At 35.2% G+C, this 18555-nt stretch overlaps 1 protein-coding gene across 1 annotated transcript; it reads right to left on the bottom strand.

Annotated features, from left to right (window-relative positions):
- Positions 1 to 8099: 8099 nt before the first annotated feature.
- LOC120335777 (trimeric intracellular cation channel type B-like) lies at positions 8100 to 12440 on the bottom strand. The gene is made up of 7 exons (XM_078110313.1): positions 12329 to 12440; positions 11534 to 11661; positions 10720 to 10861; positions 10279 to 10290; positions 9979 to 10135; positions 9370 to 9487; positions 8100 to 8249 (listed from the first exon to the last, which is right to left on the bottom strand). Exons 1-7 carry the CDS (start codon positions 12438 to 12440, stop codon positions 8100 to 8102), a joined length of 819 nt encoding a protein of 272 aa, XP_077966439.1.
- Positions 12441 to 18555: the final 6115 nt, after the last annotated feature.

An 18555-nucleotide genomic window follows, 5' to 3' on the forward strand; every position in this document is an offset into this window, starting at 1 on the left:
ATTAATGCAGCACCCAACCTAACTTTTAAAACTAATAGGAAAAAATAATAAAAAAATATGAAATGACAAGAATTTGTATGACAAAACATGTAAATCAGGATTTGATGCAGAATTTTACAAAATGCTCTGTGGTCAGTTCAAGAGGTCAAATCTTGTGAGGGATGACCTAAATTGCCGAAATCGTTGCTGAAGGAAGGTGCATGTGACTAAGAGTCAATTACTATGTTTTGTAATCCAAGCCTATGCAAAATCAGCATTTCACATAAAAAAAAAATTATAAAATTTTCCCCTCAATTCTACTATTATTGGACTAGACTATCTAGTCTTCAAGAGTTAATATTACTAATATTTAAGCCTTTCACTACATATGCACGTCCATAATGTGTTGCAGGATACCACAGGATCATTCAGCATTCAGTCTGAGATTATTGGAGAAATTTAATTTTAAATATACGACGTAACAGTAACATTTGATGGAACATTTGTAGCTTAGCAATGTCTTTAGAATGTGGTCAGTTTGGGAGACTTCTCAAGATCATCGGAATCTGAAAAACAAAATTTTCATTCAGATGACTCTAAAAATTGTGCTCAGTAGAGAAATATCATAGCAATTTTCTATGTGATGTTTGAACAAGGCATTAGTTCAGCAACAATTACAAATCTTGAATATTGTTTGTTAAAAATGAACTTGAGGAAAACCTGGTTGAATTCCTGCAAATTTAATAATATTTCAAGGGTAATTGATCGTCCGCAGATATGTAAAGACCACATTCAAAAAACGAAGACAATTACAAATGAGGTATCGTTTCACCCAATACACTGGTTCTCAACCAGTGGGCCATGTCCCACTGCTTCGCCACAAAAAGATTTTGAGGTGGGCCACAGAACCATTAAAAAATGTTAGTTTTATTTGTATCACTATCTATAATATTGATTGTAGTACAAATGATTGATGATGTTGTTTTCTGCTACTGAATGGCAATTTTCATTCTAATTATCAAAGGTTGCGAACCACTGATCTAATATGACTCCACGAACTATTTCGAGAATATAAAAGACAAGAAATCAAGTTTGCTGTTTTAGTAAATGGTATTTCACGTACCGTCATCACCTTCATGTTGTATTGGTTTATTCTATTGCTTGGTTTCCACCTACTGCACCAGCTTCTTCTTGTTCATTTTGCCCCTTAAAAAAATTTCAATTTTACTATCTAGCATATTTTTTATCTTTATTACCTGCTATAAAAACGCAGACAAATATCATTCAAATTTAGGGATTAAATATTTCATATGGCTTAGTGATTGAATATCCCACAGTTTCTGGTCCCCTGGTATAGCAAAGTTCTAATAAGCATAGTGACATCACATTTTGGGGCTTATTATCAACATGAATCAGAATAGGTTTTGCACATTTATCTCGGGGGAAGAAAAGCCGATAACACTGCTTAATCATATGACGAACCACAGCCTTTCGTCTTGTTATCAGTCTATCTTATGTAGAGTATGGGGTTAGTTAGTCAATATTTCTAATTGCATGAACTTGATGATGGAGGAAGCCATAAATGACCAGCGGTTATGCAGTTACGTGAAACACCCTGCAGCGCCGAAGAGTCCAGCAATCCTCTCACACATAATTATCCCCCATAGGATTCGAACCTGCAAACCCACAGGGTAATCAAAGGGGTGGTACCAAGTGTATTCATATCGCTTAGCATGATGCACCACACAACCACACAGATGATTGAAAACATACATATGAATACTTTGAAATATCATTATAGAAAGTTGAGAATAAATATTACTCAAATCTCACCATTTGCTGATTGTTCTGATTTCCTCATTCCGGTAGATGCAGATTCCCAATATTTGCTCCAGCAAAGTTGATAGGTTGAGGTCCTCTGCGTTCTATAAATATAAGTATAAAAAGCTTTTAAAAGGTGTTAAAATGTTTTAAGTAGCATTTCATTTCAACGTCTGTTAATTTTGCGTAATTATTTTAACACCTAGTAGTTCTAACTAAGTTGATATCAGGCCGGTGTGATGGACGGGTCGTTAAAGTGTTTCAATTCGTTGTACTACTTTTAAAATGAGACAATATATTTGCATACTGCAAAAGGTATTGTAGCATCCTTTGTCAGCAAGACACACAGTATTCGGTGCGTCATTTTCAAACCTTGGCAGTGGTAAAACTTATTTTTGTTACGTAAAAATATGCTCTATAGAACTTGCCCAGACTCAAATACTGTATGTGTATATTGTATTTTTTGTGGTATGTTATTAAATTCACCCAGTTGGCCCACCCATTCACCCATTAAATTTAACCAATATCAGATGATATCGACTACTCGGGACGCGGCGATCAACGAGTTGACCAACTTTGCTATAAGGCAGTGGTTCCTAAATTTTTTGAAAAAAATTCCATGACGTACCCCTCGCAATTTTTTTAACGATTCCCGGCCTTGTGCACCAAAACATTAAAAGATCACAACAAAAAAATCAACGCGCCGTATAGTGAACCGAACAAAAGAATATGAAGCGCAACTCTAATGTGAGTGTGACATCCAGTTTGTTTCGATAGCTACAGCACTGCAGTTAGTATACCTGTGGTGGCATGAATTGAACTCTCTCTGTGATATCACAGGCCCACAGCTCTGTGACATTACAATGGGGCAGCGTGATCGAAACAGAAAGTGAAGAATCAGTGTCTCTAGCGGTGATTGCAAAAGGCGATAAATGTGTATTTGTTTAGACACTCAATTTTTGTATTATCAAGCTAATATCCATATTACAGATTTGTTTCGCGGACCCTCCAAAAGTGCTTCACGGCCCCCAAAAGGTCCGCCGGCCCCAGTTTTGGAACCACTGCCATAGAGTGATTGCTGTAAATCCCAATAGTCGCGATTTATTGCATACTGTAATTCTTACTTGGTTTGCTTTAATTTCAATATCATGCTGTAGTCCAGGGGTGTGCAAACTTTATTACAGGAGGACCAGATACAAGTAACTGGGTAAGGCTGCAGGCCGTGCCTTTGCTATGTTTTCTCAGCAGTGTGTAGTTGGCAACAGAATTCTGCTAGCTATTGTTGCTAATATGACAGTGGCACCCAGGTACTGGTTCAGTATAGACTTTGCGGCGCAAAGAGATTGGAATGCCCGCACGTACCAGATAAACGAAACTAAAAACTCGTTTCGTGGGCCACGGGCCACAATTTGCACACCCCTGTGCTAGTCGATTAAGATATAATCCATGACAAAACTGGAATAAATTGTTACAATGAGTTGGGCAGTCTATCGTCACCACAATATGATTCTGAATGCCAGTGGTTGCTCTTATGTATACTCGTATGTGTATTATTCACAGAAGTCCATGACAAAAAAAATTAAAATCTACATAATCCTGGAAATATACCTTTTATAACATTTTTTGACTGCGTTTTGATGCCAGAGTTTCCCCATTCATCCCTGGCCCAGACTTGGAAACGATGTTTTACCAAGTGTAGGTGACTTCATTCTATACTGAGGAACTTCTGTAGTGTGAGTCTCTCCATGTTTTTCATCTAAGATTTCTATGTTGTATAGAACGTTTCTGTCAGATACTGCATTCCAAGTCAAAAGAATGTCGGATCCACTTCTTTGAGATGAAACATTTCCAATTCGCGGCAAAGCTGGAAATAAAGAAGTGAGTTAGTAAATATAGTAATCAGTAATTTATTTCTTCAACATGCTGAAAGTACAAACTATACATACACAAATTAAAGGAAATATAAAAAAGTCGCATTCAAGGGTGAAAGGAGATGTCGGAAACCAATACTGGTTATCGAGCGACTCCACCCTTGGGGAAATCTAACAGAAACCCGATGAATATAATAAAATCGAACTAAATATGTTATTGAATAAATAAAATGAAAAGCAATAGGTACGCCAAAGCAACCCGGTACATACTAAACAATCATGTTTCAGCAAAAAAAAAGTCGATTCCGTGCACCACAGTCTAGTTACCATGAAAATAAAAGTGCGAAACCAGACAGTGTTGTCTTGGCGAGATACCGTAAAAAGAGTAGGCTATAGTATAGGGCATCGAACATTTGATTGTGTGCATATATACCATCAAGTGTACAAGTAACAAAATAATGACACTTTTTGGCAGGAAGAAACCTGTAGTATTTACCCTAACATGGTACCGTGTACTAACAAGTGTTTTGATGCTGGAGTCAGAGAATTTACGAGGACATGGATATTCATGAAGCATAAATAGGTATAACCTGCTTTTGCAACAATTCTGTTCTAGATTCTTCAATTTCCCATAATTCATTAGTTTCATATTGCATAAGTTACACTCTAAAATCATAATATATTTCAAGTTGAAAAATTAACTTCGTTTACATTTATGCTCGCGCAAAACACCAAACTACTTTCGATTTTGTACTTCAGGCTAGTCTAAGCTTGCAAAGTTGGAAGGCCACAATTTCAAGCAGGCCTTGCGAGTCGCAGTAGTGGGATTCACCCAGTTCTGTTACAAAAAGTCATTGAGAGTAACCAGTAATGTTAACCGGTTCGCTGTTCTCATGAAATTCCGTGAGACGGTTCTATAGAACCGGTGCGAACCGGCTGAATCCCACTACTGGATACGACCTAAGGTCATCAAGTCGGCCACCACCCATTCCAGATAAATAATTCATGAGAAATTTAGGTAACTTTTTTAAATTTCACATAGGAAGCCAATCTAATAGATTCAGGAATTTGATTCCAAATTTTTTGGACCAGTGCACTTGATTGATTCTTGGGAGAATTTTGTGTCAGCTCTTGGAATAAAATATGAATTTTATAAAGAGGATCGTGTATTATACGAATATTAGCTGCTACAATCAGCGACCAATTTCGTCCCTGTTCTGCAGAACAATTTCAGAAAGCATGTGGAACAGCACACAGTTTGAGAAACGCTGCACTAAAGTATTTGAAACAATTGATTGTAATATATGTCAGTGGTTCCCAAATGACTAATTTTTCACAAGATTATTGCATTGTTCAATTTAAACTCATTTAAATAAAAAATATTTGTTTTAAAAAATTAAATAAATCAACAAAATTAACATTGAGAGAGGGAAGACTAAGTTAAAATTTTAGCTGCGTTATAATAATATATAATTTAATATTTAAAATACAGTCACACAATCATAAATTGCATTAATGCAATGCGTGGGGATTTGTATTACAGAATTATAAAAACTGTTAAAATTAACGTTGAAAGAGGGAAATACGAGTTTCAATATCGGAAAAAATACCCTGATTTAAATTAAACAGATAATTCGATGCATTACAGGAAGTAAATTAAATTTGAAAACCTATGGACTTATTCTTTCTTTTTCAAAGAATCTTTTTTCTTCTCAGAGGATTTTTCCTCCCCGGCTTTTTTCTGAGGGAATTTTTCCTCCTCAGCTCCCCCATACGCAGAATAATCTATCATGCAACTTGTGATAATCTTCTCAATTCGATGGAACGAATCAAAGTTGACGCCAAACTTGGAAGAAGCCTGAAGTAACGAGAATTTGTTAATTTTTTATATGTAAGTTGGTCTAAACGTGTCATAGGACTTGAATGCCTGCTATATAACCTCTAATTAACCTGCATGAATTCATAGGTTCGAATCCTGCAGGGAATTCCAAGGCCAGCGCTATAAATAAGTTTGTAATTTTTTTTTAATGGGAACACTATTTAATGGGGGGGAATAAATACATAAATACATACAAATACATAGGTACAAATACAAGGCAAGAATTTGATTCAGTGACATGCCCAGGTAATGTGTTACCAGATATTCGAATAGTAAACTGCAGCTCTAATATTTTAGTATTGATACGATATTCAAATATTTCGCCTGCTCTACTCAGTATTTTTGGATTTGATTCATTATGTAAATAAACTATTTTATTTCCAAGGTAAATCAAAACTTGGTTGGTATTTGAGTTTGCAACCTACAAAAAACTTTCTCATGTGAAAGTGGACCGCAACCATAAAAGACATTAGGCAGGCCTGCTGTAGAGAATAACCCTTGACCTGGTACACATTACGGGAGTATCCAATTGGCCTGGCCGTATTAGAACGCAAAAAGGAAAAAACACAAAGTGTTAAACTATTTCACTCAAGTTCAGCAGGCCATATTAAATCATGGGCTAATTGCCTATAATCTATTATATCTTACCGATATCAGGAACATCACTGTTAGTTGTAGAAGAACAACAGTGTTGAATGAGATCGGCAGGATTCCTAGAAGTTGTAGATTGTAAAATAACGAGAACAGAAGGCTGAGCTTTGTTACTCTAGAAAAAATAAAATATCATGGTAAATTGCCAGTAACTAAATTCAAAATTGTAAGAACGGGTTCTCTTTGTGTCAAACTGGTTCCCTAATCTCAGAAAACCATTTCACGTTCCCAAAGAGCGATTCAGAATTCTAGAACGGGTTCCCTTATGTATCAAGCTCACTAACAATGGGTTCTTTCATTTAGGAAAATGTATGAATGCCACTATCAGGGCTGGAGTCGGAGCCAAGGAGCAAAGCCTACCGGGTTAGATGGAGCCAGAGTTACCACAAATTTTAGTAGCGCTAGCTTATAGCATCTTATTAACTTTTATTATTTTAGTGATATTTAGAAATTGGAGTTAAAACATTGAATTTTGTTTCATGGTGAAATCTATATTTAAACTCTTTTGGAATTGTAAACTTGATTGTCTGTCTGCTCTAAAGATTTCAAAATCTTTACTCCTGCTACTAACTACCGTAATAATTACCGTAATTTTTATGTCTCGATTTGTAACAAATCAATACTCACGTCGCCAAATGAATAGATTTCACGGTCTCATGATTCCATTGTTTCCTCACAAACGTTGCAGCATTTTTGACAAACCCCCCTCCGCAGGCTCCAAACATTCCAAGAATAGTACAGATCAAGAGAGAGTCTGGGAAAGCTCCACGACCAAGTTTCACTCCTAAATTATGAAAATAATTGTTTGAAATAACAAGAGAGCAGAATTCCAATAATTGCACATACATGGAGATGAGCACAGTACTGAGGAACATTTGATATAGTCCTGACAGCGCGGTTTTGATGCTGAACCCCATAAGACAATACCATATTGAATGGAAGAATGAAAAATTGCAAAATCAACAGTTCGTAAAACACTCAATGGCACATAATTTTTGAGCCTGATTAAAATACCAACAGCCCTTGACAGTCTATGCACAAACATGGATTCGGGTATCGGGTTCCTCAGGTTTACTTTCTTTCAAAGACTGGCCACTACGAGACTAGTATAAGTTTATTTCGACTCAATAATCAGCATAGGCTTATTACAGCTATTAGACGATGAAACAATTGAATATGGTAAAATGCATGTCTTCCCGGACTTCCCAGATAGCAAGGTCTGTTCAACTGTTTGTCACCAGTTGGGAGAAAAATTTATCGCTGAAGTAAAGCCGAGATCGCCATGGGGACCAATTTCGTCCCTGTTCCTCAGAACAATTTCAGAAAGTATGTGGAACAGAACACAGTTTGAGAAACGCTGCACTAAAGTATTTGAAACAATTGATTGTAATAAATGTCAGTGGTTCCCAAATGACTACTTTTTCACAAGACTATTGCATTGTTCAATTTAAACTCATTTAAATAAAAAAAATATTTGTTTTTAAAAATGAAATAAATTAACAAAATTAACATTGAGAGATAAATGTCAGTGGTTCCCAAATGACTACTTTTTCACAAGACTATTGCATCGTTCAATTTAAACTCATTTAAATAAAAAAAATATTTGTTTTTAAAAATGAAATAAATTAACAAAATTAACATTGAGAGAGGGAAGACTAAGTTAAAATTTTAGCTGCGTTATAATAATATATAATTTAATATTTATAATACAGTCACACAATCATGAATTGCATTAATGCAATGCGTGGGGATTTGTAATACAGAATTATAAAAACTGTTAAAATTAACGTTAAAAGAGGGAAATACAAGTTTCAATATCGGAAAAAATACCCTGATTTAAATTAAACAGATAATCCGATGCATTACAGGAAGTAAATTAAATTTGAAAACCTGTGGACTTATTCTTTCTTTTTCAAAGAATCTTGTTTCTTTTCAGGAGATTTTTCCTCCTCCGTTCCCCCATACGCAGAATAATCTATCACGCAACTTGCGATAATTCTCTCAATTCGATGGAACGGATCAAAGTTGACGCCAAACTTGGAAGAAGCCTGAAATAACGAGAATTTGTTAAACTTCTTATATGTAGAGTTGGTCTAAACGTGTCATAGGACTTGAATGCCTGCTATATAACCTCTAATTAACCTGCATGAGTTCATAGGTTCAAATCCTGCAGGGAATTCCAAGGCCAGCGCTATAAATAAGTTTGTAATGTTTTTTCAATGGGAACACTATTTAATGGGAGGGAATAAATTGACATAAATTGTTATGGCATGGGACCCAGGCATGCCCAGGTAATGTGTTACCAGATATTCGAATAGTAAACTGCAGCTCTAATATTTTATCATTGATATGATATTCAAATATTTCGCCTGCTCTTTTGGATTTGATTAATTTTATGTAAATAAATTATTTCATGTAATAAGTAAATTTGAAGGTAAATCAAAACTTGGTTGGTATTTGAGTTTGCAACCCACAAAAAACTTTCTCATGTGAAAGTGGATCGCAACCATAAATGACATTAGGCAGGCCTGCTGTCGAGAATAATTACAGTTCGAAAGCATGCTGAATAAACATGTAGTGCTTATATTCAAATCTAGTTTTAAGTTTTGTAAACATTCCTGAATTTCGGTTTTGCATGTTATAATTTTATCATGAAAGAGTTCAAAATATGTTATCTATCACATTGGTTCCCGAAGTTGATTGGCCAGGGTCCAAAATTAGAAGCCAAAGGATATTCGTAGACTAGGAGAGGGAAATGGGCACAAGGGGCTGAAACTTGTACATGAAATTAAGATACCGATATATTTGAATTCTTATATATATTCTTAAACTGTGATAATGACATTACAATTTGAGGCGCTTCAGAAGTATGTGTACCAATATGGAGGTAACTAATTTTGTTCGCCTCCTTCACATCAAGTTGTGTGAAGGGAATGAAACCTATGGGCTTGGCAAGCACAAACAGTCCCTGAATTTGTAATAGAACTAAAATAAGGAAATCAAATTACGGCCTAACCCTTAACCTGGTACACATTACGGGAGTATCCAATTGGCCTGGTCGTATTAGAACGCAAAAAGGTAAAAACACAAAGTGTTAAACTATTTCACTTAAGTTCAGCAGGCCATATTAAATCATGAGCTAATTGCCTATAATCTATTATGTCTTACCGATATCAGGAACATCACTGTTAGTTGTAGAAGAACAACAGTGTTGGATGAGATCGGCAGGATTCCTAGAAGTTGTAGATTATAAAGTAGAGAGAACAGAAGGCTGAGCTTTGTTACTCTGAAAAAAATAGGATATTATGGTAAATTGCCCGTAACTAAATTCAAAAGTGTAAGAACGGGTTCTCTTTTGTGTCAAACTGGTTCCCTAATCTCAGAAAACCTTTTCACGTTCCCAAAGAGCAATTCCGAATTCTAGAACGGGTTCCCTTATGTATCAAGCTCACTAACAACGGGTTCTTTCATTTTAGAAAATGTATGAATTTTGTATGAAATGTATGAAACAAATTTTAGTAGCACTAGCTCATAGCATCTTATTATTATTTTAGTGATATTTAGAAATTGGAGTCAAAACATTGAATTTTGTTTCATGGTGAAATCTATATTTAAACTCTTTTGGAATTGTTAACGTTGATTGTCTGTCTGCTCTAAAGATTTCAAAATCTTTACTACTGCTCGCATGTGTAAATTGAAATTCCATAGCCCAGTCACTAACTGCCGTAATAATTACCGTAATTTTTATGTCTCGATTTGTAACAAATCAATACTCACGTCGCCAAATGAATAGATTTCACGGTCTCATGATTCCATTGTTTCCTCACAAACATTGCAGCATTTTTGACAAACCCCCCTCCGCAGGATCCAAACATTCCAAGAATAGTACAGATCAAGAGAGAGTCTGGGAAAGCTCCACGACCAAGTTTCACTCCTAAATTATGAAAATATTTGTTTGAAATAACAAGAGAGCAGGATTCCAATAATTACACATACGTGGAGATGAGCACAGCGAAATAAAGTGTTGCCGTGTGAGAATCGTAGTGGAACAAAATTATTTTTTGAAGTGAACAATACCTTCAGAAATACCTGAATTACGAAAACGTTGTTTGGAATAACATGAGAGCAACGCTTTGCATTCATACCATCACGCAGCACATGTATCAATGCTTAAATATATGCTGGCCTTAACTGAGAACCGAGACTACGGAAAAAAAACATGCACAGTGAAACACAGCGTATTTCCGTGTGTCATGAAATGAGGTTCTTACAAATTAAATTTGACCGGAAATCTGAAAAAATGACTGGCTAAATTACACCATACCCAACACAGACTTGTAACTGAAGTAGAGGCCAAGGTACGTCATATTATTAAGCTGTCTTACCAACATTCCTTTCCCCTGATATAAATATGAAAATCATTCCTGAATGCCTGGAATTGCGAAGTTTGATGCAAATTTTTCACAAACATCAAATATCAGAAAGTGTAAACATATAAAGTGTAAATATATAGCATACCTTTTATAATTTTTCTTGTTCGAATCATTTCTTTTCCCAGAACAATCACTAACATCGCTGGTTTCCATGACAATAAATTATAAATGACATCTTTGGGAGAGTAGAAGATGTGCCACCATACTATTGTCATCATGAGAACTGACTGAAATTAAAAATTAATGTTTATTTATATGTCCAGACTATCATATGCTATGTTGCCACCGATACCTGTCGATACGTAAGGATCTACAATTTTACGAATGATTGAAATCTTTCCGGTTTAGCACAGCCTACTCCAGCGTTTCTCAAACTGTGTTCCGCAGAACACTACGGTTCTGCAAGGTTAGAACAGAGGTCGAAATTACTACTAAATAGGTCGCTATAGCGATCTTGCCTGTAAGGGAATCTGGATCGTGAATTCGACCGTCGGAAGGCCTCGTACCAGTTTGGAAAGCATAGCATATGCTTTTTCACTCAGAATAACTATTCAGGGATGTGCAGCTTTCAATACAAGGGGTACAAATAAGTGGGTGAAACCGCGGGCCACACCAATATTTTAACAGAGGTTTCTAGTAGACACAAAAATATTGGTTATTGATCTTATGACATGCGTTGTTCGCTTCGCACAACCTAGCTGTTAGGGCATTGTAACGTCATAGATAATAAATTGGACTCGGGTATAGGCTTTGCAATGCAAATGGATCGGAATTACTCTCACATACTAGATTAAACAACTATAAAATTGCAGGGCCGCATTATTTTTCCTTGTGGGCCGCATTTGGCCACAGACCGCAGATTGCACACCCCTGAGCTTAACAATAAAACAAATCCATACCTGATTATTGGATAGAGGAGTCAGAGCATGTTTTCCTACACAAACACTTATGATCATCCCTCCACCGTAGCAACAAGCTATCGACATCAACCATGTGGCAACTGGCTGTTTCCTTGCCTTGTTGACATCTGAGTTTAAAATAATTTTTCCAAAGGGCTCTGTGATTGAAACTTAGGGGCTTTCCGAGCTATTCATTTACTTATTAAAATACTGAATTGGCTAATTTTGTAACTGTCCAAAAAGCTATAACGTCATCAATAAAATTTCACAAGCGGAGTCATTAAATAAAGTAATTTTAATTTATTCAGAAACAATAATCGGCAAATAACAATTGTGTTTTTATTTTTTGAAACTAATTGTGGGGCCATTCCTGGGTTCCATAACACTACAAGTTTGAGAACCCCTACACTAGAGTATATCTCAGTTAAAAAGCATAAAATAGATTCATTTTGGGTTTCTATGTTTTACCCGAAGTAATATTATTTAAGATGTATCAACTACTGATAGAGAATAGGCCTTTAGAAAGCATCAAGCCATCCTTCTGAGTCTGCGGGTCGGAACCAGTAGTGGGATTCAACCGGTTCGCACCGGTTCTATAGAACCGCCTCACGGAATTTTATGAGATCTGCGGACCGGTTGACCATACTGAAAAAAACATGACTTTTTGTAACAGAATCGGCTAAAGAAAAATGACATTCGTGTGATGGAACCGGCTGACAAAAAATTTGAATCCCACCACTGGTCGAAACCCCATTTTTTGAAACGTAAAAAACTGTCTATATATGATCAACTCACCCCAGTCATTCCGTACTCCGTAAATTACCAGAGTATAATGAGCAATCTCTATGATTGTTGCCAGATATACTATCAAGTTATTCGTTGCGTCTGCTATCGATGAAACATCCATTATGATATACTGAGAAACAATAAAAAATGGAAAATTAGAAATGGGTGTAGTATAATTCAGTATGAATATACAGTATCTAGATTTGAAAAAAAAAATTATCATATACCGTATATATATATACGTGCCGGCTGCCGCGCAGCTAGCAATAGGGGGAAGATGTTTAATTCGAAAATTTTATCTTTTACTTGCAAAGAGAGGCGAGCTACACGCAACTATGAAATTTATTCAACAGCATTCCGCTATGAAAGCCACAACCTGCCAGCCGGTGTTGTGAATTGCAGTTTGTTTCAATTCCAAATATCCTTAATGATATCTTAGAAACGAGTATATAAAAACCAATGACAACACACTGAAGTAAAATCTTATAATTCAAAAAATTTCCTAAATTTTTCACTGTTCCACAAAGGCTCAAAATATTACGCGTAGATTATTTCTGTACTGCAGTTATGGCAAACTTTTGAACTGTCTTTCTACCATCCTCCCAGAAGTAACTACTTAAGAAGCTTCTTATTCTACCAACTTTAACCGCCTTTAATAAACAAAGTATACAGGTACGGTAGCAAATAAAATTGACCAACGCAAGGTCGCGCTTTAGACCGGCGAAGTCAGCTGGGAATGCAGCTGCACTCAGAACAGCTGTGCTGTTGACAATATGCGGGGTCAAATTGTGTGCGGCGGAGCGTTACCGATAAGTCCCACTGAACATGGACCTTTCCCCGAGCATTGACTACCTTGTTTACTTCGTGACATTGGCCAATCAGCAAGATGCACAAAGTGACGTAACAATGCCCCCATTTCGCATCCGCTCAGACACTTTTCTCACTCAGACAAATTTTCAAGCGTGGTTGTAAACATTACCACGTTTTTGCGTTTTTGAACTCTATTCGTTAGTTTTCAGTTGCGTTAGTTTTTAGTTGTTTCAACTTAAATATAAATCAGATATATCAATGGTCACTCTTTCTTTCTATGAGTTTTAATTTAATTGCAGTAATAAAAATTAGTGTAGAAATGAGTGATAGACCAGCCTGAAATTCTTTACCGGTACTTTTAAAAAACAGATCGTTGTATGCGATGAATCATAATGATGGTTTGAAACACATACCCCATTTTACGGGCGCCAACACACAAAAGCACCCTTAAAATACCCTCGAGAATATTGCAATGGTAAAGTATAGGAAGAATATTCCGGGGTCAAAGGTCGGGGAAAGGTGCATAGCTCTCAATCAACCAATCAATTTTATTTTAATCACTCTGATAAGAACAAAACAACAACAAACGGACAAACAAAACACAGACGACCTGGAGGACGGGTATAACTTAATAAAAAATTTATAACTGTACAAGTACGTGCCCGTCCACCAAAAACAGTCAAAAGAACACAATAAAACAAAGAAACGATGTAAAATCGGGCAATTACAGTACCTTAGGATAGAATTTACATATTTATCCTGGGGAGAGAAAAACCGAGAAGACGACTCAATCATATGGCGAACCACTGCCTCTCGACCAGCGGTTACGTTAATCACCCTACGGTGGCGAGGAGTCCAGCAATCCTCTCGCACATGATTATCCCTGCATGCGTTGCGAACCTACGAAGAGTAATCAGAGATGAGGTGGCGAGCGTATTCCTAACGCTTAGCACGATGCGCCACACCGGCAAGCCTCTCAAATGAATTTTAAAATGTGAGACGTGTATTTGTATCATAACGGTGCTTTTCCTGCAAAAATATGGAATAAAAAACACTCGTTGACGTATTATGGTGATGCTGTGGTTCAATTTTATTGCAAAAAACAGTGACAAAAAATTGTTACTGAAAAAAACAAACTCTGTAAATAGATTGAATGTTTCATAACAGTCCATCCACAAACGTAGATTGGGGTATCAGGTTCTTCTGTTTACTTTCTTTCAAAGACTGGCTACTACAGAACTAGTATAAGTTTATTTCGACTCAATAATAGGCATAGGCTTATTACAGCTATTAGACGATGAAACAATTGAATATGGTACTGTGTTGTATACGGGTGCTCTGTAACGCCTGAGAAACAACCTGACCGATCTTTTTTCATGAGTTCCCAAAGGATCCAAAGCTTCGGAATAACGCCGAATTAAAAGTAAATTCAATTCACAAACGTTTTTGACTGAAGACCTGTTAGATTATGCAGGCGAAAGTGTTAAGTTGGTCATTTCATTTTGTATCATAGAGTTATAAGCTCTTTATTGAAATATTTCACTTTTACAATAATTAAAATAACATATCAAGCAAAAGTTAGGCATTTAAATACAGGAATCACTGAGAATTTCAAAAATGAATTTTCATCATCAGTTCATCGGTATAAATCACTCTATACCAGGGTGGTCAAAACCAAATGTGGCCCGCAGCTTCATAATCTGTGGCCCGCGTCGAATTCGGAAAGTAGTCAAAGAATCGCATTTGGTGTTGTTTTCATATAAAATTAACCAGAAAATTTTTTGGACATATTGATACATCACTAATGTCGCTCAATTTATTAGTGTTATGATCGGCTGAGGTAACTAGCGAAGTTAAATGATGTGCTTGGCAGTCTAAATTTTTTTTTAATCTATGCTAACAATTTTGGCATTATAAAAAACTAAAAATCGATTGCGGATTTTATTAGCCTAAGTTGGCTATGCCTAATAACTAAATATCAACGTTATGGCCCAACAATATAGCTCATGCCGTGTGTTGTTTGCAGCCACCCTAAACAGTATTACAAAAAATGCTGCCTATTTGTCAGAAAATTCAGTATTTACCCTCCTGTTAGCTTACATTCAGTGATCAATGAATCTGCAGTTATTTATAAGTCATTTCGTAAACATGAGTTTGAAAAGAAAGCTGAAGAAGGCCTTTGCAGGTTTTAGTAAGTTTTTACATGTTTTAGCTTGATAAATGCCAAATAGTGATCAATGTGTTTGCACAATAAAATGTTTGATTTGTATTGCACTGTTTACCTATATTCTTGGCATTATTGTGGCCCGCGAACAATGCAAAAATAATTTTGTGGCTCCCGGAGCCGGCAACCTTGGACGACCCTGCTCTATACAGTACAAACAATGAGACTGATTTGAAAAGCAGATTTGTATGAAAATAACCACTTATAATGGGTGTTTTATCCACAATGTCATATTCAAAAATCCCAATCAAAAGACAAAAATTAGAAACAATAACGACTCACTAGTCTGTATCTCGACTAGATTGCTTTCAATAATGAGCTGTAGCATCAGGTTTGAGACATTGCACATAAACTGCAAATGTAGCTTCATAAAATTATCTATCTAAGAAAGTTGTTCTCAAAGTTACTATGCCTACGGACCCCTTATACCTTTCTGGGGCAATTGCGGACCCCCATAATTTCCAACCAAAAACACAATACAGAACATAGCATATAGCTATTTGGAAAACATTCGCATCGGCTGCCACTCCTCAAATTGCAACACAAATTGTGTTACTGATTTATTGCAACTAAATGATGCCTATTAACCTTAGTGTGATCGCTGAAATGCGGTCATGAAACAAAGACATGATGCAAATATTTTATTTTAATGACGTCATCACACAGAAAAGATAAATACGAATTTCATAGAGACCACATAAATTTTTTAACAATCTTTAGCCGTAGAAAATTTTTTAGCAATTGATCCTGTAGTTAAAGGCTATTTTTTCCCTACAAGAATAAGAAAAATACTAAGATATCCATAAGGCCCTTTCGTTTCGTGTCCAATAAGTAAGTAAAATTCAAAGAACTAAATGACACAACAGCGCCAAGAACAACGTTAGTCTATAACGCCAAAACTAACAGCTGTTCAGACACACCCTCCCTACCCAATTATAAACATAATATGACATTGGTTAATTATCGGAAACCCTTTGATTCAATATAGTTTAATAATGAAGTAATTCAATAAAATAAAAACAAGAATTATTTTTGTTCAGCAAAAGAATTGATACAAAAGCTAATAGGCTACTCCATGAGCTCTGCCTGTGAGTACTTCAAGTCTCACACCAATCAGTATTCACTGGCATGTAATTTTACACTCTAATGTCTTATGGTCTCAGTAGGTTTTGGGGCTTCAGTGGACCCTCATATTTCCACTCATATATCAGCCTCCTTAATTTCTGAGCTTATTTCTGATTTTTTTTTAGTTGTTTTTAATTTTTTTTCTATAATATAAAATTTAGGGAATACATGAATTTTTTTTAATTTTTATTACTGTTTTTTTATTTTTTTTTTTGCTATTTTTTATTTTTTTTAAACATGAAATTTTTTTTTTTCTATTTTATGACTCTTTTTAATTTTTTTTCACGTTTTAAAACATAGGAAAACACACAAGGTGATATAGAAAACCTATATACATTAGGGAGGATTGAGGATTGGATAAGTTGAATTATTTATTCAATTGTTATTCTCATTCCAATACAGCAAGATTAGGTACAGTGCTGTCAATCATGATAAACAAGAAATGTACAGTACATGAAAATTTAAAAAGCAGATGTATACAAAAAAAATGGAAATTTACAATAAGCTTTGCATGTCATTGGGATATTTTTGTGGCATTTTTTTACCAGTGAAAGTCCATTTTGTGTCCAATAATAGAAGTGAAATTCAAAGAACCAACTGACATGATAGCACCAAGAACAACGTTGGCCTATACCGCCAAAACTAAAGGCTGTTGAAAACTTGGGATTTTTTTTTCGTTATTTTTCAATTTTCATTTTTTTATATTACAAAATTTAGGGAACACATTAATTTTTTTTATTTCTACTGTTTTTTATTTTTTTTTTGATATTTTATATTTTTTAAACATAAAATTTTTTTTTTGGCTATTTTTTTTTTCACTTGGAGAAACACACGTAATTATAGAGAAAACCTAGGTACAGCAGTTGTCAATCATGATAAACAAAAAATGTACAGTGCATGAAAATTTAAAAAGCTGATGTTCACAAAACAAAAAATGGAAATTCGCAATAAGCATTGTATGTCATTGTAACATGTATCACCGTTATAATATAACTAGAATTTATCATTGATATCTCTTGTTAATTTACATAGATTAGGAGCAAAGTTACACTGAGCTCCAGTAGAGTCCTCAGGTACAGATTTTTAGGAAATAATCGCAGTATCTAAAATTCATATGAATGTTCTAAAATATACACAGGACTAATAGATATCAGTAGTTGACAATAATTGAAAAACATAAAAGCAAAAGTTGATAATGCATTTCACAACAAAAATTAATAAACATTTAACAATAGCTATATAAAACGAGTTACGATTATGTTAACAACTTGAAAATTTTTTTTTACTTATTGATTTTTTTATTTTTTTTTTATATTTTGAAAATTGAAGCAAATGTGAAGTTTCAAATAAAACTTATATACAGGATTCAAATACAGCAAGATTATGTACAGTAGTTGCCAATCAAGAAAAACTAAAAATCTCAAGTAAATAATGAAAGTTGACATGCCATCAAAATTGTAATTGCATAAAAACTTCTTAATCTGGTCGATATAAAAACAATACACATAATGTTCTGGAAAAGCTTAAAGTGAGTTTGTTGTGGCTCACTGAAAATTGTACATAAAAAGCTAAAGCATGCTGCACTCAGCCTAATTTTCAAATTTATCAGATGACAAGGACTTGTATGGAACAAATGAAAAGACATGCAAATCAGGATTTGGTGCAGAATTTCACAAAATGCTGTAAATTATTACGGTAAATATTGGGCGCTCCAGAATTATTCGTACCAATGTGGGGATCAAGTGAGGCGAAGTAAAGCAAAGGGAAAATGCTCTGGTACAGAAACTTCGGGTTGTATGGCTGTTGTAATGGCTGCCCAAAACACTCATTCAAAGATTATCGTTGTGAGCTTATGGGGTCAAATCTAGTGAGGACTTAGTGTAAGCGAGGGAATTTGCAGAAATCGTCACTGTGACAGGATGGCACATATCACCAAGAGTCAGTTTATACGTCTCCGCAATACAAGCCTATGAACCTACAATGATGAACTGATTTGCTACTCTCAACATTTCACATGAAAATGGTTTATAAAATTTTTGCTTAAATTCTATTATTACTGAAAAATTTGACTATTTAG

Source organism: Styela clava, chromosome 2, assembly GCF_964204865.1.
Source record: "Styela clava chromosome 2, kaStyClav1.hap1.2, whole genome shotgun sequence".
In the NCBI taxonomy this organism is placed as follows: Eukaryota; Metazoa; Chordata; class Ascidiacea; order Stolidobranchia; family Styelidae; genus Styela; species Styela clava.